The sequence below is a fragment of the Danio rerio genome, chromosome 19 (assembly GCF_052040795.2).
Source record: "Danio rerio strain M-AB ecotype USA chromosome 19, GRCz13ab, whole genome shotgun sequence".
Lineage (NCBI taxonomy): Eukaryota > Metazoa > Chordata > Actinopteri > Cypriniformes > Danionidae > Danio > Danio rerio.
Window position 1 is genome coordinate 7,412,870 of NC_141039.2, and position 22,883 is coordinate 7,435,752.

The 22,883-nt window shown below is 35.8% G+C and overlaps 1 protein-coding gene across 4 annotated transcripts in view; it reads right to left on the minus strand.

Annotated features, from left to right (window-relative positions):
• Positions 1–7,284: 7,284 nt before the first annotated feature.
• The window catches only part of pvrl2l (PVR cell adhesion molecule related 2 like), a 334,672-nt gene continuing 319,073 nt past the window's right edge, over positions 7,285–22,883 (minus strand). The window contains exons 7-11 of one of the 4 annotated variants that reach the window (XR_015516015.1): positions 21,887–22,022; positions 21,652–21,709; positions 19,199–19,300; positions 10,177–11,383; positions 7,285–8,422 (exon numbers count right to left, since the gene is read on the minus strand). Coding sequence is in view for 1 of the 4 variants with exons in the window: in XM_087294622.1 (XP_087150748.1) it covers positions 11,189–11,383; positions 19,199–19,300; positions 21,652–21,709; positions 21,887–22,022 (491 nt within the window). In the remaining 3 variants the exon portion in view is untranslated. Of the gene's footprint in view, positions 11,384–19,198; positions 19,301–21,651; positions 21,710–21,886; positions 22,023–22,883 lie in introns of all 4 variants that reach the window. The other 3 variants (XR_015516014.1, XR_015516013.1, XM_087294622.1) reach the window with 3 other exon arrangements.

A 22,883-nucleotide genomic window follows, 5' to 3' on the forward strand; every position in this document is an offset into this window, starting at 1 on the left:
TGTCAAAGTTGTTTTCCATACGATGGAAATGCATGGTGATGATCACAGGCTGTGAGGTTCAGGTGCAATTTCTTGTGGTTTGTTTAAACCAGTGTTTCCCAACCCTGTTCCTGAAGGCACACCAACAGTACGCATTTTTAACCACTTCCCAATCAAACCATAGACTATAAAAGATATGGACGTATCCGTAACGTCACCCATAGGTTTCTGAAGAGCGCAAATGAAGTTACAAGTAGGCATGGCCAAGCCTCATCATCTTGCTCACGTGTCATTGGGGGGGATCAAAAAGGGCGGAGCGTCAGTGGAGCTACAAATTCCTGTTAGCATTTTGCTTAGACAGGCTTTTCTTTGGGAGAAATGCTTATGCCAAGTTCAGACTGCATGATTTTAGCCCCGATTTTGACTCGCCGACAGGTTTTGAGAAATCGCCGACAAATGCCTGAAATCACAGTCAAATCGGTGCTCGTTCACGCGAGTAACAATCACACAGTATGAACTATCAAAGACGCGATCTGAGAGAATCGCTGATGAATTGCCGACATCCGTGAGAAATATCTGGAGCTGTCGGTAATTCAAATCATGCCGTGTGAAACGAGTTTTGACTGAAAATAACATCAACGATCACCTGCAGCCAATAAGAGAGCAGCATTCACTACTAAGGGAACCTGCAAGCCAGCTGGCGGTTGGAGGAGAAGTTTAAAGCGCTCATTTTTAGTTTACCCATGAAATTGAGGAAAAACTACTGGACATTTGGCAGGAGCACCATGTCTGTTTGACGTGTCATCTGAGCAATACGCACAAACGGGTTGAAAAATATAAAAAGTTTAAGAGGAATTGCTCCCTTCAAAGCCAGGTGAGCAAAATAAATACATTTTCTACCCCACTAAAGGCTTCTTTCTCATCATGTACTAAATAAGAAGATATAAATTACGTGACCTCACGCTGTTTCCATGTCTTCTCATGTGTGTTTGGTGGTGAAACGTAGTTTGGACAAAGTTGTTGGCGATTCTTCCTATTTTATAGTCATGCAGTGTGAACCAGTCTGTCGCTGATGCATTTTGCAGTGTAAATAAAGCACAGACGGAATGCTAGCCCAGATAGTCTTGCAGTGTGAAAACATCTGTGACACTACTAATAAAGTGTTTAGTCTTTTAAAAAACATTGTTGTAATACATTGAGCCTCAAACATGACATTTTTCTACAGGAGGATAACGTTAATTACTTACAAATACTCCAAATACAGTTTGTGTTAGTAAATGCAAAGCTATTAAGAAATGCAGGCATTACGCTGTATGACAACGTTTCAAATTACTTTGTCATGTTACAGCCTTCAGCTAATCAATCAGTCAGATTCTGGAAAACATTATAGTTCTAAAAAAAATTATGAATGATCTAAAGTAAAACAAATACATTTATAGAGATGGTATACTTCTCCTGGGAAATGGAGGCAACGTGAAAGGTTTGTGAGCACACAGCATGCCATATCATCTAATAATTATAATTCCAAAAGGCAACTGCCTGCGTAAAGCCACAAAAAAAAAAAAAAAATGTGGTGTATATGTCAAATTCAGTGGCTAATCAGCCGGAATCAGCTGAGGTGAAGTGACGGCGACCAGTGAGACCTAGTTGTCACTCAAGTGGCCACGCCCTTAACCATGCAGACTTAATATAACTTAATAAAAACGAAACGGATGAGTTCACCCCCTCACATTGGTCATGAAGGGTAATATTAGCTATATACACCAAAACCATCTTTGGAACCAGGCTGTAGACATGTTTTTATCAGCTGTAAAATTGGCCAATTTAGCATAGCAGTCAGTGGACATCTGGAGTTCCTGGAGCCAGCCCCTAAAGGCGAGTCAGTGTATTGCAGTAACAGTTACTTACGTATTGGCTTCACAAGGGAGACTGGGAGGTTTGCCGCTTGAATCAAACACACCTGAATCTACTCATCAGAACATTATAAGAGTCTCCAATGCCTGAATTAATGGGTTAGATAAAGGAAACATCCAATTTTGTACTGTTGACGTGCCTCTAGGAACACAGTTGGGAAACACTGATTTAAAAAACATAAAACTCAGTGTATCATTCTTGTTTTATTACTATTCATTCATTTTATAGCATCACATATTTTTCTGCTGTCAGAAATAACGAGTTTAAAGTCCAAATGAGTCCTTATAATTACTTAAATTCATTTTAATATAAAACATAAATTGACCAGCTGAGTCAAGAGCAGCCTTTGGCCAAGTACTTCAAGAAAATAACATTCATTACCTGTTTTAAATATTTAAAAGTCATGCAATTTTTATTCATTACTCGTGTTATGATTGCCCCAACCCGCAGAGCCGTGAAAAGATCTTATATAGCAGCGACGGCATTACCATCTGTCATTCATCCCAACTTTGCTGTAGTTTACATTCAAAGGCATCAAAACTTTTGACAGCAATTAAACAGACGCATTAAGCATTCTGAGCATCAAGATAAAAATGGGTATGAAAATGTCTTTCATAGTCACACGTCTGTTTCAAGAGCATCCTGAGCTTTCACTCGAGTTTGTTTGTGACTGGGAGAAAAAGAAATGTAACATTATATATTATTTATTTTGCCTACAGTCTACCAAGACATATGAACAGAATGAGAGATTTTCCGAGACTCAAGAAGGCTTTTAAATTTCTATTTATTCAAAGTCCTGCTCCTGAAGTTTAGACAGCACGTTGATGTTTGTCTTCACAGTTTGACATTTTCAGGGTTCAAGAGTTAAACGAGATCTTGTGAAGGTCTCTCAGATGGTAAATCAATAAGCGAACGCCAAATATTATTTTGCCATTTGCTAATATTTCACAAACTGGGATTTTCATTCATTTTTTTTCCCCTTCATCTTAGTACCTTATTTATCAGGGGTCGCAACAGCGGAATGAACCACCAACTATTCCAGCATGTTTTACTAACGCAATCTCATTGCAATTCATAACTTTTTGATTTAGTGCCTTATTTGTATGAATTCGTACAGTCTAATTCGTACAATTTAGTACGATTTGCTCATCACCCAATGATGGTTGGGTTTAGGGGCGGGGTTGTGTGCCACACCTCCTTTTTAATATCGTACATTTCCGTATAACTGAACTTGGACAAATTCGTAAGAATTAGCCACTAAACTGACAAAATGTAAAATATTTATGTTTTTATTATTTATTTTGCCTACAGTCTAACTAGACTTGAACAGAATGAGATTTTTCGAGGCTCTAAAAGGCTTTTAAATTTGTATTTACTCAAAGTCCTGCTCTTGAAGTTTAGACAGCACAGTGATGTTTGTCTTCACAGTCTGAAATTTTCAGGGTTCAACAGTTAAACCAGATCTTGTGAAGGTCTCTCAGATATATCAATGTATTAATAAGCGAATGCCAAATATTATTTTGACATTTGTTAATATGCCTTATAATACACTGGGATTTTCATACATTTATTAATTTTCCTTCACCTTAGTCACTTATTTATCAGGGGTCGCCACAGCGGAATGAACCACCAACTATTCCAGCATATGTTTTACCAACGCAATCTTACGTAACTTTTTCATTTATCTAATCATTTGTTTTCTTTTTGGCTTAGACCATTTATTAATCAGGGGTTGCCACAGCAGAATGAACCGCCAATTTATCCAGCATACTGTGTGTTTTATGTAGAGGATGCCCTTCCAGCCGCAACCCAACACTAGGAAGCACATAACTTTTTGATTTGGTGGTTATTCATATGAATTCATACAATCTAATTCATACAATTTAATATGATTTGCTCATCACCAAATGACGATTGGATTTAGGAGCGAGGTTGGGTGACAAGTCTCCTTTTTAATATCATACATTATGACTAAACGTAAAGTGCTTATGTTTTCTCATGAGATCAGGCTGGTTTTACACAGCGGATGCCCTTCCAGCTGCAAACCAGTATTGGGAAACACCCATACACTGTCACATTCACACACATACACTACGGCCAATTTGGTTCATCCAATTCAATATAGCGCATGTGTTTGCACTGTGGGGGAAACCGGAGCACCCGGCGAAACCCACACGAATGCGGAGAGAACATGCAAATTCCACACAGAAATGTGGCCCAGCCAGGACTCAAACCAGTAACCTTCTTGCTGTGAGGCGACAGTGCCACTGAGCCACCATGCCGCCCACTGGGATTTTAGAACAGCAAAACTGTACAATGGCAGCAGATGATAATCATCAGCCTCTAGTAAATAACACAGACAAGAGGAGCTTTAGTTTATAGTTTATTCGACATCACAATGATCCATAAAACATAGAACAAGTTGCTTATGCATATGAAATAATCCCAGCAGAGAGAAAAAAAAAAAACGTTATAAATAAAAAGCATCACAATTCTCCCCCGGTGGGCGGTGTGTATAGTCAATGATGTCCTTTTTGTCTCAGGCAAAACAAACCTGTCAGTAAAATGGCTGAAAACAAAGTAACAAAGGCACATCTGGCTTGACAATGACAGGGCAGCGCATGAACTAACACACTGGCGGATGATGTCGTGTCTCTGATATGATTTTGCGATAATGAAGCATAAGCATATGGCAAATAAAGTATGTTTGTTTTGCTAGAGAGTACATTTGATAAGTGACGAGAGTCGTTAAGGAATAAAAGACTAATTTTAGCGGGCCACTGTGTTGTTAAAGAGATCATTAGTCGCAAAGTGGAAAACCTGTCATCGTTCTGTCTGTGTTTGTTGTTGAGGTGTTGTTGTCTGTGTTTTGACGCCAAAGACAAATGTCCACCATGTGGGCGCTCATGTTGTTTTAATGGTGCGTCACATTAAAGGAATAGTTCACCCAAAATTTACACCATAAGTTACTCACTCTCAATCAAATCCATTTTTTTTTCAATCAGACAGAGTAGTTTTAAATTTTATCCTGGCTCTTTCATGCTGTGTAATGGTGTTGTATGGGGACTTTTATTTTAAAGCTTACAAAAGCACATAAATCCAGGGGTCAGACTAACCCCTATATGCCAACAGGGGGTTATAACACATGTCTTAAAAAAGGATCGATGTTTTTTTATAATAGACTCATAAAATGACGCTAGCTGTTTGTTCAAACTACTTTTCAAACAACATAATTCTAGAGGTTTTTATGTTGACAACATTTGTTTTGTGTTCAATCCACTTAAATTTGTAAAAATTAAATGTTAACTTAATTCCCTAACAGAAATCGATTGTGCAGAATCCAGCAATTTTAGCAGTGTAGAAATATAAAAGAAATTGAAATTCTAAACAAAAATCACTGATCTTCTGTGGCACGTGAATTCACTTTACGCACAACTGATGTTTACGAAATAACGTTATGCAGTAACATCAATACTAGGTGGGTTAATTTGACAATGGATTTGGAAACTTCAAAATAAAAGTCACTATTCAATGGAAAACCTAGGATAAAATTAAAACTAGTCCGACTATGTTCGTCTGATAGACGAAATTGTTGTTTTGGAGCCCACTGACTTTTCACTGTATCTAATCTGAAATTATTTAGAGGTTTCATCTAAATATTGTTGTCCATAGATTGAAAGTCAGCATTTACACCCACTCAACGTCAAAATAGGATTATTGGATGTGTTAATATTAAGTTTCATGTTTATCTTCTGACTTTTAGCAAACATTCTGTTTTTCATAACTTCTTTTGTATGCTGCTAATTAAATGTTGGTTATTTAAAAGGATAGTTCACCCAAAAGCTGAAATTCTGTCATGATTTACATTCATTTGTTGAATCTAAATGAAGATATTCTGAAGAAAGCAGAAAATTTATCTTATATAAAATAATCTTCTTTTAGATACAGCAGAAAGAAAGAAACTCATAAAGGTTTGGAACCAACTGGAGAGAGTGAGATGGAGAGAGAGAGAGAGTAAATAATGATTAAATGTTCATTTTGGGGTGAACTATCCCTTTAATACCACAACTGTAAACAAACAATTTATCACTGTCAGTTTTTGTTATATTTTACACTCTTAAAAATAAAGGTTTCAAAATAGAGTTTTCACAGTGATGCCATAGAAGAACCATTCATTTTGGGTTCATTGTCAGTAAAAAGTTCTTGAAACCTTTTGTTGAACGTAAAATGCTCTATATATTTTAATGCCAATTAAAAACCTTTATTTTCAACTTGACTTTGACACTATACATTGCTCGTACATAAATTTTTAAAAATAAAATCCTACATAATATCAAAAAGCAGTGTTTTATGACAGTTAGCCTGATGGAATAAAAATAATAAGACATACAGGTTTGGAATACATTAAATGTTGACAGAATTTTTATTTTGGACAGAATAACTTTTTAAAGGGGTAGTTCACCGAAAAAAAAATAAAATTTACTCACTATTTATTTTAATTTATTTACTCTAATTTATTTAACACTCATTTATTTACTTTCAACTAAAGACGACATTTTGAACAAAGCTGAAAACCGGCAACCATTGACTTCCATTGTAGGAAAAAACAAATACAGTGGAAGTCAATGGTTACTGGCTTCCGGCATTCTTCAAAATCTTCTATTGTGTTTAACAGAAAGCCAAATAGGTTTGGAACAAATCAAGATCCATTAAATGATGACAGAATTTTCAGATTTGGACAGAATAATCTCTTTAAAATGGTAGTTCACCCGAAAAATGAAAATTTACTCACTCACTTTATTTACTCATTCTCAAACCTTTATGACTTTCTTTCTTCTGAAGACGATATTTAGAACAAAACTGTTTCAAAACATTGACTTCCATAGTAGGAAAAATAAATACAATGGAAGTCAATGGTTACCGGTTTCCAGCATTCTTCAAAATATCTTCTTTTGGGTTTAACAGAAAGCCAAACAAGTCAAAATTCATTAAATAATGACAGAATTTTCATTTTTGGACAGAATAATCTCTTTAAAGGGGTAGTCCATCCAAACAAATGAAAATTTACTGACTTTTTATTTACTCACCCTCTAACCTTTATGATTTTCTTTCTTCTGAAGACAATATTTAGAAAAAATCTGTTTCAAAACACTGACTTCCATAGTAGGAAAAACAAATAGAATGGAAGTCAATGATTACCGGTTTCTAACTTTCTTCAAATGATCAGCTTTTGGGTTTAACAGAAAGCAAACAGGTTTGGAACAAGTAAAGATCCAATAAATAATGACAGAATTTTCAATTATTAAGTTAATCATCGTTTTAACATCCCAAACTCCCTTGATTGTCTTTAAAAATCTTCTAAAATGACATTAAATAGTTTACTAGGACATCTACATATTTGCATGAATCATTTAATAGCGATGCATAAAGCATAAGACAGAAACAAAAAGAAAAATAAATCATAGATACAGGTAACGTAAGAATGTAAAAAAAATATCACAGTTTAAAACCCTTATGGATAATCATATCATACAGAGATTGTCTAATACTGCACCATTATAGCAAATGACGGTTGCGTGAAGACAGCCCATCTGCGCGTCAGGGTAACAAAAGCCAACCCCAAATCTCATGCAGCATGCAGACACACATTCCCTTTATCCGAAACAGTGACGAGACCAAAAACCCAGCCGAACCCATGATGACAGTTGTGTCATGTCAAGAATAGACGCTTTTCTTGTGGCAATCAGTGATGTCCAGCAGGCTAGAAGATCAGTGAATGTGAAGGATGGCTAATCAAGAGCGAGAAGGCCTTGTTAATTCTGAACTGCACTGTTCATCCATTGACCCGTCTGTTCAACATCTATTCATCCATCTAAAGAGTTTCTGCTCCAAGTGAGCACTAGAAAAACCATCTGCTCGTTCCATTTATCACCTTTGTAACCCGTTCGCAAGTCTATAGTTCATTACATCACTGTGAGTTCTTTGGCACAATTACGACAATTCAGACAAACTATGATCTACAGTATCGACAGCTTCAAACGAATGTGCAGAGATTACATTCAGAAAGTGAAAGACATGAACGGTGATGGAATTAATTGCCATGCCATCCAAGAACCAGTGAAAAGGCCATTGAAAAAGAAAGAAAGACCGTTTAATAAACTTCTTATCTGTCGTTTAAATGAATAGTTCACCCAAAAACAAACTCGTTCTCTTCTTCCAAATGTGTATATTTACACTCACCGGCCACTTTATTAGGTACACCTTACTAGTACCGGGTTGGACCCCCTTTTCCCTTCAGAACTGCCTTAATTTGCTCTAATTGATAGAGTTCTGGTGACTGTGGAGGCCGTTTGAGTACAGTGAACTCATTGTCATGTTGAGGAAACCAATCTGAGATGATTCGCGCTTTATGATATGGTGCGTTGGTGCGGAATTAGCCATCAGAAGATGTGTACACTGTGGTCATAGATGGACACATACCTGCCAACACTCCCGTTTTCCCCAGGAGTCTCCCGTATTTCAGACCCATCTCCCGGCACCCTCCCATTTTGTTATTTCTCCTGGAAACTCCAGTTATTTCACCCCCACAACCATACACCCCCCGCCCCCGGTCCTCAGCTCTTTGGTACAGTCTATAACACTGCCGGACCGCTGACTTCGGTATAGTATCTGATTGCAGCGGCTGCCCAAAACCCGGTGCATATACAGTTACTTAGCTGTGTTATTCAGACACTTCACCCCCGACACCTAGACACCCCCCCATCCCCCCGGTCTCCTGGATTTTCAGAGACAAATGCAGGTATGGATGGACATGGTCAGTAACAATACTCAGGTAGGCTGTGGCGTTGACATGATGCTCAATTGGTACTAACGGGCCCAAAGTGTGCCAAGAAAGCATCCCCGCACCATTACACCACTCAAGCTTGGACGTGTTGTGCATTCAGAGATGTTCTTCTGCATACCTCGATTATAACGAGTGGTTATTTGAGTTACTGTTTCCTTTCTATCAGCTGGAACCAGTCTGGCCATTCTCCATCTCTGGCATCAACAAGGCATTTGCACTCACTGGATATCTTCTCTTTTTCAGACCATTCTCTGTAAACCCTAGAGATGGTTGTGCGTGAAAATCCCAGTAGATCAGCAGTTTCTGAAATACTCAGACCAGCCCGTCTGGCACCAACAACCATGCCAGATTCAAAGTCACTTAAATCACTTTTCTTCCTCATTCTGATGCTCTGTTTGAACTGCAGCAGATCGTCTTGACAATGTCTACATGCCTAAATGCATCGAGTTGCTGACGTGATTGGCTGATTTGTGTTGACAAACAGTTGGGCAGGTGTACCTAATAAAGTGGCCAGTAAGAGTACAGTATATTGGAACACTATACAGCAGCTTGGACATTCTTTGGAATGTCTCTTTTTGTGTTCCACAGAAGAAAGTAATACAATTATATTTTTAAATTAACAAATTTTTTATCCATCTTGAGCGAACTGTTCCTTTAAAAAAAAGTGTGTAAACATTCTCCATTTCTTGCAATCAAATCTATGATATATTGTCAATTAAATTAAAATATTGTTTCCTCACAAAAAAAAACAGTTAGAATTGTAAGATATTAATCACAGTTCTAATTCAAAAGTCAGAACTTCAAAATGTAAACATAAAAATATGTAAAAGAATAAAATCTGAGATTAAAAATAAGTCACAAGTATCTTTCTTTTGAGGAAAAATAAGAGTAATGATTAATTACATTATAATGGTATATTCCAGAACGCAAATAAATTGATGATGAAAACATTCTGACCAATCAAATGCTCTCTGGAATGTGAAAGCCCCTCCCCCTATACAAACAATAACATCAATTAAATCATGAATTGAATCATGGGTCCAATAGGCGGACCCAATTCTCATGAGAGGACTTGATGTCTCATGACACCAGGATTTCGGGAAGGCATGGTAAACGGATACGATACAAAAAGGGTGGTACAGACTGTAGCAAAGCTAAGGACCGGGAGAAGGGGGTGGAACTACTGATGTTTTTCAAGGGAAATAACAAAACGGGAAGGTGGCGGGAGATGGGTCGGGAGACTCCCAGGCAAAATGGGAGTGTTGGCAGGTATAACTGTGATGGATCTCCTAAAATGTTTCAGAAGCAGATCCTTGCAGAAAAACAAAACTGTGCTTTCACAAGGAGATTTTACAAGGTCTTTAACATTAACGTTTAGCGTTAGAAGGCAGAAAATGATCCTAAACTCTCGTCAAGCCTGTCGTCATTATCTTCAACACCTCTATATTTATATTGTGCTTCTCATGGCCAGAAAATAGGGGAGTGAGGAAAGGTTGCAACATTCTTTTTAGCAAAGCAACCAACCATGCCATGCAGATTATTATACAGTAACAAAAATCCACACGTATCAAGAAGTAAAACATCAGCATACGACTTTAGTAATACCCGTTAAAATAATTCTTCAAAAATTGTACACTTTTTTTCATTTTTGCACCCCACTGGTCATTTTAGATGTGTTTGCATTTTTCTTTTCAACGCATATTAGACTGGCTATATATATATATATATTCCCTTATAATATTATTTACAGAAATTATTTGGTAATTTTCCTAAAGAAAAACGACGAACACAATCAAAGAAAGAAAAATAAGAAAATAATGCATACATTTGCTTTCAAGCGATATAATCGATCAAAATGACATCAAATATAAAATATAAAAATACATTATTTTTTTTTGCTGTATGTAAAATACATTGCATATACCGCAAGACTTTTCCCCTCATCACAGAAGTTAACGCACAAAACCGACGAAAGCTAAAGCTTGAAAGAGCACTACACGAAAACCGCGAAAGTAAAATTTAAAAACACACCAGATGTTGACAGTATATGCAGTGTATTTTAAAATACTGAAAACAAACTTGTATTATGTTATTCGTAAATTAAATCGACGCGGTAATCGTTGCTTTTCACGTAAGCAGAATTCAAATTAATCAGAGAAGATAAAAATTACTACCAATTCTCATGGTTTTGTTTTATTGTTAATTTTTGAAGTACTAAAAACACGTCTGCTGTTTCAAAAGCTATAAATATGATTCCACAGACAACAAAACCATGAGAATAGGCTAAAAGGTCAGTTAGCCGTGTGGATAAAGAAAATTTCACCAGCTGGGGCGTTTTTTTTGGACGTGATTTTTTTGTTGTTGTGCCCGAGCCGTGGACTCTGTGCTGTAATGGACGTCCGCGGCTGGGTTTGATGGTGGCAGTGCAAATCGCAGGCACAGCCTACGTCTTTAGACCAGCATGGGACTGGACACAAAACTTTCTTCGCGGGCTACGTTGGCATGGTTAGCGTCGATGTCGTTCTGCTCGGCTTGCTCGTACGGTGGAAGGGTCTCTTCGGTCGTCTCCTCGTGTTTTTCAGAGCCGTTCCAGACTGTAGGAGTGCCGCCATTAGCAGGAGGGCCAGTGTTTTCGTCATCTAGATCCTGAAGCACACACAACAAAGCAAAGAGTTCCATTAGTTACATAACAGGGCTCAGATTTTAGATGAAGGTTATTTATAGTAAGCCTGGATGTTTTGTGTATGATCTGTTGATGTTAGGGCTGGGCACATTAACACCTTATTTAATTAATTAATTATTTAAATACTGCTCTTAAAACCATATGCATATTATTGTTGATGAGATAATGTGTGTGTGTATGTAATGTGTGACATAAATGTTAATATATGTAATATTGTAATACATTTAAGACTCGCCAAGTGTTATTAGTGAGATCATTCTTGCTTTGATGAGAAACCTACCTCGCCAGTTGGCCAGTAACTATGCAAAACGCTAATAAAAAGGAAAAGAACGATTTCTAAATTGACTTTGACTTGTATTTCATTGCAGACAACGCAACAAACATTATTTAATGTGTTCCTCATGATTTTTATAGCTTTTTTAAATAAACGTGTTTTGGTTTTTGCAACACATTTCAAAAAAAGTTGGAACAGTAAAGCATTTACCACTTTGTAATGTTGCCATTCCTTTTCACAACACTTAAAAGATGTTTAAAGACACCAAGTGATGAAGTGTTTCATGTGTAATTTGCAAGATTGCAAACAAGTCTTAAGGTGGGCAAAAGTACTGGGTCTCCGTTGTCACATTTTGCACTTCAAAATGCTCCACACATTCTCTATTGGAGTCAGGTCGGGACTGCAAGCAGGCCAGTCAAGTACCTGTATCCTCTTCCTCAGCAGCTTGAATTTGCGTGCAGAATGTGGTTTTGTTGAAAGGCAGCATATTGTGCTCTAAAATCTCTATTTTAGACAGAAGTGCAAGTTACCTTTGCTAAGAGCACTGATACAACCCCAGACCATGACAGAGCCTGGCTTTTGAACTTGTTGCTGGTAACAGTCTGGTTGATCCACGGTATCATCCAGACTGTATGACACGGTATCCATTTCTCCCAAAACAATACCAGAATAACTGATTCATCTGACCCCAGTACATGTTTCCACTGTGTCCATCCTAGATGCCTCAGAGAGTTGATGGAGCTTCTGGACACTGTTAACATATGGCTTCCTTTTGGCACAGTTTTAACCGGCATTTGTGGATGTAACTATGTATTGTGCCACTTGACAAAAGTTTGACAAAGTAGTCTTGAGCCCATGTGGGGATATCGCTTATGAGGATTCTTGATGCAGCACCGCATGAGGACTCGGATATTACAGTTGTTCAGCTTAATCTTGCGCCTTTGTCCTTTACCAATGAAATTCCTCCAGATTCCTTGAATATTTGAATTATGTTATGCACTTTTCAAGGTGAAATATCCAAATGTCTTCATGTGTTTCTTTGAGGAATATTGTTTTTAAAAATTTAAATTTCTCATGTATTTGTTGGTAAACTGGGGATCCTCGGTCTATCTTTGCTCCTAAAGGACTAGACCTTTCTTTGATTCTTGCTTTTGTAACATCAAAATTACAATTACCAGCCCTAAATCGCTCCTGTCCCAACTGTTTTTGGAATGTGTTGCAGGTCTAAATAACAGGAAAGGATGTTTATTTCCAAATGAAATAAAGTTGACCTGACAAAACATTAAATATTTTACGTTCATATTGTCTGCAATAATATACAAGTCAAAGCAAATTTGGAAATCACGACTTTCTGTTTTATTTTCGTTTTCCATACTGTTAAACCGTTTTCTGATTTAGGGTTGTATATATTATTGCTAGTAAAAACTGGTCTGGTTTAAGATTGAATTTTTTTTTACTTGATATTGATGAACACATCTCACCGATAATACTTGGAAAATAACAATGGATGAATGAAAGGATAAAAGCTACTGAATAAAAATCTATCAACATAATTTCAGACAGCTCCAGCTCTGTCACGACACACACCCCGTCTGGTTCAGACACATGTAACAAGTGGCGTGTACACACATTCGCAATTCATTACAGCCACTGAGGTGGTACTAATGCCAATTTTATAGTTCCTCGATCGGTCATTAAGCATCAGTATAATAGCGGGAGAACAGAAGTGCACATTCTTATTTATTAGAGTTAATTGATAGCGAACGAAGATTCGGCAGATAAAACTGTTTGATAGAACACTTCACCTCCTGACTCGCACTGAGCAAAAATTTAATTTATAAGTGCTAATACAGTTTGATCGTTATCTGCTGTGTGCATATGCATGTGTGTGTGTGTCTGTGTGTGTGCGTCTGAACAATGAAGAAAAAGTTGATTCCTAATTATATGAGGCCAATGTTCTTTTTGTCACACAGTTGTAAGGCGAAGCCAGATTCACTGCTGGCCATTTAACCTTTTTATGAAAGGTCTGGACAAAGAAAGGATGCTAAAGAGGGTCCTATTTTTCTTAGTGATGGTCTTACAGAAAAAGTCATTTCGGTTTCACAGAAGTAATAACAGTTATTCCAGCAAATTTCCCAGTCTTTATCTTTGCTACAAGGGATGTGCAGATTTCAGAATGGAAGGGAATTGCTTTTAAAGAGCACCTATTTTACCCCTTTTACAAGATGTAAGATAAGACTTTGGTGTCTCCAGAATGTGTCTGTAAAAGTTTTAGCAAAAAATACCCCATCAGATTATTTATTATAAAGTAGAATCTGTTCATTTTGGTGTCTGATGATAATGTAGCTGTTTTTGTAACCTGTGGCTTTAAATCCTAATGACTTGCTTCTCCCCGCCCACTGCTACAATGAGTGTGTCTGCTTCTTATGCGTTATGTCATATAAACAGCAGTCAGTGATGTTAAATTTTTTTAATTTTGACATTTAAATGCATTAAATGTAAAGAGGTATAAATGTAGCTTTTAATAATTCATTGTTCAGTGTAAATTACCTACACATATCTGTTTATACAACAAGAATTTTTATGCAAACAATTCTATTCTAGAAAAAACAAGTCTAAAGAATAAACATTTATAAAAAATAACAAATTTGTATGGAACCTAAAATGTCAATGCAAAATATCACATATAATAATATAATATATTATATTATATAAGATAAATATGATATAAAACATTAAACAGTAAAATAAGTCAATAATATTTAAGAACAATAAAAGATTTAAATAATAATAATTATTAAATGAAATGCAATTAATTAAATGATAATATTAAACAAAATTTAAATAAATATAAAATAAACCATTAACAGTAACATGTCAAAAGTGCTTAAAAATAATTAACAATAAATTACATATTTTAGATATTAATAATAATTGAACCATATGTAATAATATTAAATGATAATAATAAAAAAGAAATACAAAAGAAACATTAAACATTAACAAAAGTTTAAAATATTTAAAAACAATTAAAAATAAAACAAATATATAAATATAAATAATGATATTTATTAGAGGATATGTAAAACATTAAGTTAAAATATTGAACAAAATTAAACTAAATATAAATAAATATAAATAAACAATTAAAAATAAAACGGTTCTTAAACTATTCTAAACATGAAAGCATTTGTATTTTATAAAAAATGTCAATGCAAAATTATTAAACTAAATATTAAATAAAATAATTCAAAATATTTTAAAACACTTAAAAATAAATTAATAATACTATTGAATGATAATAGTAAACAAAATATAAAATAAAACATTAAACAGTAACATATGTCAAAAATATTGAAAAACTTGTATTTTTTTATAATAATTAATATTAAAGCATATGTAATACATCAAATTAAAATATTAAGCAAAATGAGACTATATATAAAATAACCCATTACCTAAGTGAAATATATAAAAAAATTAAAATTAAACAATTCTGAAATAAACTATTCTAAATATATAAAAATTTGTTTTTAATGCAAAATATTAAAGCAAAGTTATTATCACACTAAATATTAAATTTGAAATAAAAAATTAAACCATAAAATAAGTTAAAATATTTTAAAACAATAAAAATAAATGAATAAAAATGTAAATTATAATAAATATTAATTAATACAATTAAATTATAATATAAACCAAAATTACACTAAATATAAAATAAACAGTAAAAATATTTTAAAACAATTTAAAATAAAAACAAAGTAAATTAAAATACCAGAAATGCGAAAAAATACTAAATTATATGTAATACAATTAAATGATATTAAATTATAAAATAAACAAAAAATAGAAAAGAAAACACCTAAAAGGCTACACTGAAAAGCAATTATACTTAATTTTATAATCAGTATAGAAATGTATCACTCAACAAAAATAAATAAGCTTCATTTTAAATAAATAAGCTTGCTTAATTTTAATATTAAGATACAATAAGAGATTATTTACCCAAAAAGGAATGTTCTGTCACTGTTTACTCACCCTCAACTTCTAATAAACCTGTTTGAATTTCTTTCTTCTGTTGAACATAAAAGAAGATATTTTGAAGAATGTTGGAAACCTGTAACCATTGACCTCCATAGTACATTTTTTCCTACTATGAATGCCAACAACTACCAGTTTCAAAACATTCGTCAAAATATCCTCTTTCTGGTTCAACAGAAAAAATAAATGAATAAAGATTAAAAACTACATGAGTGAGAGTAAACAGTGTGTAAATGTTCATTTTTGGTTGAACTATCCATTTAATCACACAAACACACAGCCAGCCCTGTTATGTACTAATGCAAATAGACTAAATTCCTCACTTCTTCATTACCAGCTCTCTCCCTATGGGTGTGGCCTGTTTTCAATTCAAATTCGCATATTAAACGCAGCCAATTCTTAAACGAAGATTAATGACAAACACTCCAAGCTAAATTGCCTTAAACAATAAACGCAAGCCTTTATTGAAAGCCCAAACCGAGTTCCCAAGGGCTCCATGACAAAGGTACGTGTCTGAGTCTGGCCTTCACACACACCGCCGCTGTAGTAATTGGCTTTACGGTTATCATAGTTGATGAAATAACCAGCTCATCATATTAATCCACATAAAAGAGCCTTTGGCAGTGTTAACACATGCCACACATCGCTATATGAGTCACAAGCCTTTGCCGATAGCGTAAAGTGCTTTCTGGGAGGCGAGTCTTTAATACTCATTATGTACAGTATACATTATGTATGCATTATGTATGTATGTATATATTTATACACACACTACCTTATAAAAGTCTTGTCATGATTCCCAGTTGTAAGAGCAACAAATAATAACTCGACTTCTAGTTGATCATTTGGAAATTTTTAGATGGATCATCTTTTAACTGCATCCCAATCATCGCAAATACTGCAGAAGACCTACTGGAGCCCTTATGGACCCAAGATTCTTACAGAAATCAGAAGTTTGATGAAGTAAAAATCAGAGTTTGGGGTTACATTCAGTATGGGGGTGTGTGAGAGATCTGCAGAGTGGATGACAACATCAACAGCCTGAGGTATCAAGACATTTGTGCTGCCTGTTACATTACAAACCACAGGAGACGGCAAATTCTTCAGCAGGATAGCCCTCCTTCTCATACTACATGCACTACACTACATACTACATCATTCTACATCAAAGTTCCTTAAAGCAAAGAAGGTTAAGGTGCTTCCGGTTTGAAACTAATTTTTGAAGCTGCGTCATGGACATGACATAATAGTGTTGTATTCCAGCGTGCAGACTGGACGTCTGTGCCAGAGTGTGTCTTATTACGTCTTACAGTGTGCTGCATTAATGCTTGAGTAAATGTTACGACTGAAGTTTATTTATTTGTTTATTATTGCGGATTGTACTCTTTTTCATTTGTCCCGCCTCCTTGCTGTTTTTCTGTTGTCTTATAGGCTCCCACGCCGGCGTGATTCCCTGCTCTGATTGGCTGCTGGTCTACGAGGCCTGTATATAAGGGAGCTTCCGGCAGGGATCGGAGAGCTCATTTCTGCTGCGTTCGGTGTTTGGAGTGGAGCTCCTGCGTTTCCCTCACCCCTTCGGCCGACGACCAACAATAATCAACTTTGTATTGATGACCATCCTATGCATGAATAGTTTTTGAGAGTTTGAGCGTGTAGGTGTGACCTGCCTATTTATTTGATTACGTTTGACTTTGTTTATGGGAGTAAGGTAAGATTCTTGTATTTTTATTTAAATAGTATTAGGTAATTTAGTGGATTTGTTTTGTAGATTCTTTTGTTTGTTATTTTGGCCTGTGGTCACCCTGACGAAATGCTCATCTATATAAACCCTATTTTTCTATAATAAATATCTTTTATATATACTCTCAATTGAGTGTGTGAGTTTGGTTGTCGACCGAAGGGAATCTTTTGCTTTAAGTTTTGTTTAGTTTGGGAAATCCACCACCCCAACACATTTGTTTTTTCTTCGTTTATTATGCCCTTTTTGTTTCCCCTAGACTTGGGGCGTAATAGTAAAGCTTGGTTCAAACCAATCAGCGCGCTCTATTGTGCAACTTCATTAATATTCATTACTGTCACAGTGTTTAGACGACTGAGACGCCACGTTGTGTTGGCAAAACAAGCGTGAAGTGTTGCTTTTATAGTTTGCTGCAGTTAAGTTTTGTTTTCATTTTCTCTCTGTGAGAGCGCAGCTGGAGTCACGCGTGGATTACAGTGTACGCGACGCTCGACAACAATAACTTACGTGTCTAAGGAGGATTATTGTTTACCTGAGAGCTGTTCTCATCTGCAAATGCTGAGATCCAGATTTGCTTGTAGTCTCCTCTTAATAAAGACGCGGCTCTAGTTGCTGGTGATTGTCTTGTCTCTACAAGTTTGGTAAGTGAGTGACCAGTGCTCTTTGTTTATTCAGTTTGTTCGTATCTAACAAACAATTGCACCGAGTCTAAACATGTTAGCACTACAACCAAACTTTAACCTCGTGTAGGATTTTTACCGCATTTTGTGACCGGAATAACCCACGCGGCTTTCTAAGTTTCCGGGAAATGCTGAGTTTTTTTTTCTCTCATTCGCCGTGCGGTATCAAACATTGCATGAAAAATGCACGCTTAGAGCATTTCCTCGAATCAAATATCTCGTTTGTCGCGAGGGACATGAATGAATTCCCTGAATAAAAGACAGTTAAAGTCCACCATTTAATAATTTGGCAAATAATTCGACTACAGATGCCCACGTAAACAGAGTCGCGTTCTTAAATAGACACTCCCACACCGTGCCTCTTTTCTTCCTCCGACACTCCCCCCTAAACAAAGCTGGACACGCCCACTTTTCTGGCTTTTTCCAAAGTAGAGGTGTGAAAACACCCTGCTGGAGCGAGGGGGTTTCATGGCCCTTTAAAGCAAAGAAGGTCAAGGTGCTCAAGGATTGGCCAGCCCAGTCACCAGACATGAACATTATTGAGCATGTCGGGGGTAAGATTAAGGAGGAGGCATTGAAGATGAATCCAAAGGATCTTGATGAACAGTGGGAGTCCTGCAGGAACGTTTACTTTGCCATTCCAGATGACTTTATTAATGAGTGATTTGAAACATTGCAGAGATGTATGGATGCAGTCCTCCAAGCTCATGAAAGTCATACACAATATTCATTCTTTTTCCACGGCAGCATCACTTTATATTCTATACTGTACATTATTTCTGTTAAGTGACAAGACTTTTGTCTAAGCAAAGTCAGACCTTCCTGTCCTAATTAAATAATTAAAAATCAAGGCATGATCATATTTTATTTTTGGTAAAATAAGCATAATCTAGAGGCATTTGCCTTTCATATAAGCCACTTCTGATACCAAATAACCAACTAGAAGTCAAGTTATTATTTGTTGTTCCTAAAAACTGGATAGGCGACAAGACTTTGGTCAGGTAGTGTATATATATATCAAATATATATTTGTGAATCTTACCGTAACTGGCTCTGCAGAGTTGGTTTCATAGTAGCTTGGCTCATAGTTGCTGAGTGGCTGGGTTTCTGTGATGGTTGTGGTCTTGTCCTGTGGTTTATTCAGCTGAGAAACACATGAGAGGATTAAGACCAGATTTAAAGACCTAAGCATAAGCTAATGTGGGCCATGTGAAGAGATTGTCATTTGAAGCGATGGTTCATCTAAAATGCATCTAAATTTCATCAATTTCATGAATTGTTCATCTTAAAGGAACAGATCTTCCTAAAGAAGATCACAAGTGTAAATCTAACTCAGTTGCCTTTTAAAAAGTCTAATAAACCAATGAAAACAGTATATTTTTGTTAGTAGATGTGTACTATACTGTCATATTTCAGGTAGTTTTACCTTTAGGATCTTTAATCATCTGTCTGTGAGGCGGTGTTGTATTATCATAAATTAATTAAACATCATACATTTATTTTAGTTCCATAGTTGATGATTTTAGTTTTAGTAAACTGTATAAATAAACTCATTGTAAACCTCTTATAGGAAATATAAATGTTTAAACGTGAATATTAAATGGTAAATTAAGTTTTAAAAAAAATATTTTATACAAAAAATACAGCAACATTTGTGATTATAATTTAAAAAACTAGAAATATAAAAAAAACCCACACATTGATACATTTAGTAAAACGTGCATAAAACATGCGCAAAATTACAAAGCACTGCAGTGTTTGTGTGTTCTGTGTTTGTCTAAAAAAAAATTTTCTGACCGAAATGTGAAAATTCCAAACAAGCTGAAGCTGATCGGTCAATTATTGTCACGTGACTTGCGGTGCGCTCGCAGGATTCATTGGCACGAGTGCGTCACACCACTTGGGCGCACAAGCCACTTAGCTCCATTGGAAGCAACAAACTTGTGCAAACTCTAGAAACACGCCCCTAAGAGGCCGCCGTCATTTGCAATCTCCATCAGTTGATCTTCTTGCACATGGTGCATTCTCCTGATTTTTTGGTTGGAGACCATGAGCTAGGGGATAAAATGAACTAAGGCAACATTATAATTCTCCTAATTGTCCACTGCTAAGACATTTTTTAAATATGATGCGACCCTCACAGAGGTCGCTGAGGCCCCCTTGTGGGCTGGGACCCCCCTGTTGGGAACCGCTTGTCCACAGAACAAACCGCTGTTATACAATGACTTGACTAATTACCTTAACTTGCCTATTTAACCTAATTAAACATTTAAATTACACTTTAAATTAAATACTTGTGTCTTGAAAAAATGTCAAGTAAAATATTATTTACTGTCATCATGGCAAAGATAAAATAAATCAGTTATTAGAAATGAGTTATTAAAACTATTATGTTTAGAAATGTGTTGGAAAAATCTGCTCTCTGTTAAACAGAAATTAGGAAAAACACAATCAGGGGGCTAATAATTGTGATGTCAACTGTATATATATATATATATATATATATATATATATATATATATATATATATATATATATATATATATATATATATATATATATATATATATATATATTTATATATATATATATATATATATATATATATATATATATATATATATATATATATATATATATATATAATACATATTCATTTTACACAGTTTATTATTATTATTATTATTATTATTATTATTAATATTTTTATTTATTTATTTATTTATTTTACATCTCAGCTAAAACTTTTCAACAGTATGACCAGGTCTGCCAAGACAAAAAAGGCTAATCAAAACTTTTTAATAGACAAAATACATTCAGCGTTAAAAAAAAAATCACACAGCAGCTCCTATTTTCAGCAAACATGAAGAAAGATCTCATAATCACATATTTTAAGGGTGCTGACAGCTGAATTAATCACAGATTTTTAGGCCAGCGAAGATGAAAGATGCCTGTGATGTACAGATTCATTTGCCCATGCACACACACACACACACACACAAATGAAGCTCCACCCACATGCTCTACATTAAGCTTCAATCAATACACATTACCCCCATGTTAACCCTTTCTTTCTTCGCTGTAGCTCGAGGGCCACATTAGGATTTCTCATTCTCTTCGCTCCACTAGCTTTTACACACTCCACAATACAAATCTGTTTCCAATGCAGTCCAAGCGAACAGGAAATAATCATTCACCAAAGCGAGAGTGAGAGAGAGAGAAATGCAATTAGCCTATTCCGAGCACCACAAATTTTCTCTCCCATTCCAAAAAAAAAACTAAGCTCGTTCTTCAAAGGTTTCAATTCAAAGATCTAATTTATGGTGGTTTATGCATATGCGTCTTTTCAGCAGCCCTGTTTTAATTGCCGCGTGTACCCTGGAGAATCGTAAGTAATCTCGACATTGTATAACGAAGAAAGCTCAATCCGCGGAGTTCAAAGTGAATGTCAGATGTGAGGTGACTGATGGAGATGAAGGAAAAAAGTAGGCTTACCATTTCTGTCGAGCTGCCAGACTTCATCGGTGGAGGAGGCTTGTGTTTCGGAGGGCCTCTGCGAGAGAAAATACCAGCAAATGTTTAGATTTGGCTGCATATGTGGCATGGCGTGAATGCAGAAATTAAAATGCGTCGAGAACCAAAAGGGATGGAAATAGCTTGGATGTTGGAGCCAGGAGAGGAGGGAAAGTGGATGTGTGATTGTGTTTTGTGGGCGCGTGTTCACACTTACTCTCCGTTTTCGACGCTCCGTCGGCGTTTGAAGTACATGGCTAAACCAGCACCTATCAGACACAGGATGATTATAGCGGCGATGAAGCCCCCGACAGCAGCCCCGGTGCTGCTGGCTTCTTTGGGTAAAGGTTGATCTGAAACGACAAGCAAGAGATATACACTGTAAAAATTGAATTCATTCAGGTTGTACCAACATAAATCGATTACATTAAATGAACAAGTTGAAGTAGATTGAACATAAAACAATTAAGTTATCCACCTAAAAAATCTTAAGAGTTGTATTGTTTAAGCTCATTTTACGTAAGTAGTTTGAAAAAGTTTCAACCGCTTCGATGACAAGAAGTTTAAACATTCATTCATTCATTCATTTTCTTATCGGCTTAGTCCCTTTATTAATCCGGGGTCGCCACAGCGGAGTGAACAGCCAACTTATCCAGCACGTTTTTGCGCAGTGGATGCCCTTTCAGCCGCAACCCATCTCTGGTAAACATCCACACACACACACACACTCATACACTACAGACAATTTAGCCTACACAATTTACCTGTACTGCATGTCTTTGGACTGTCGGGGAAAACGGAGCACCCGGAGGAAACCCACGCGAATGCAGGGAGAACATGCAAACTCCACACAGAAACACCAGCTGAGCCTACTGCGCAACTGCATCGCCAAGTTTTAACATTCAATCTATAAACTGTTCTAGGAGTTCCATACAATTTGATTAAGTTCATGTAATTGTTTTTACAAATTTAGGTGCATTGAACATAAAATCCCCCCAAAGAAGACAATAATTGTGATGATTCAGTTCAGTTTAAATAAGTTATTTAAATAAGCAGCAAAAATAGTTTCGATTAAGTACTTATTCATTAGCTATTACTCTATAAAAAACAGTTGCTGCCTTAATTTTTGCAGTTGAATCTGATCAATCAAACTGATTAAACATATTTTAAGTTAAAGTTAGTTACATTTTGTGTAATAAAAAAATGCAGGTGAA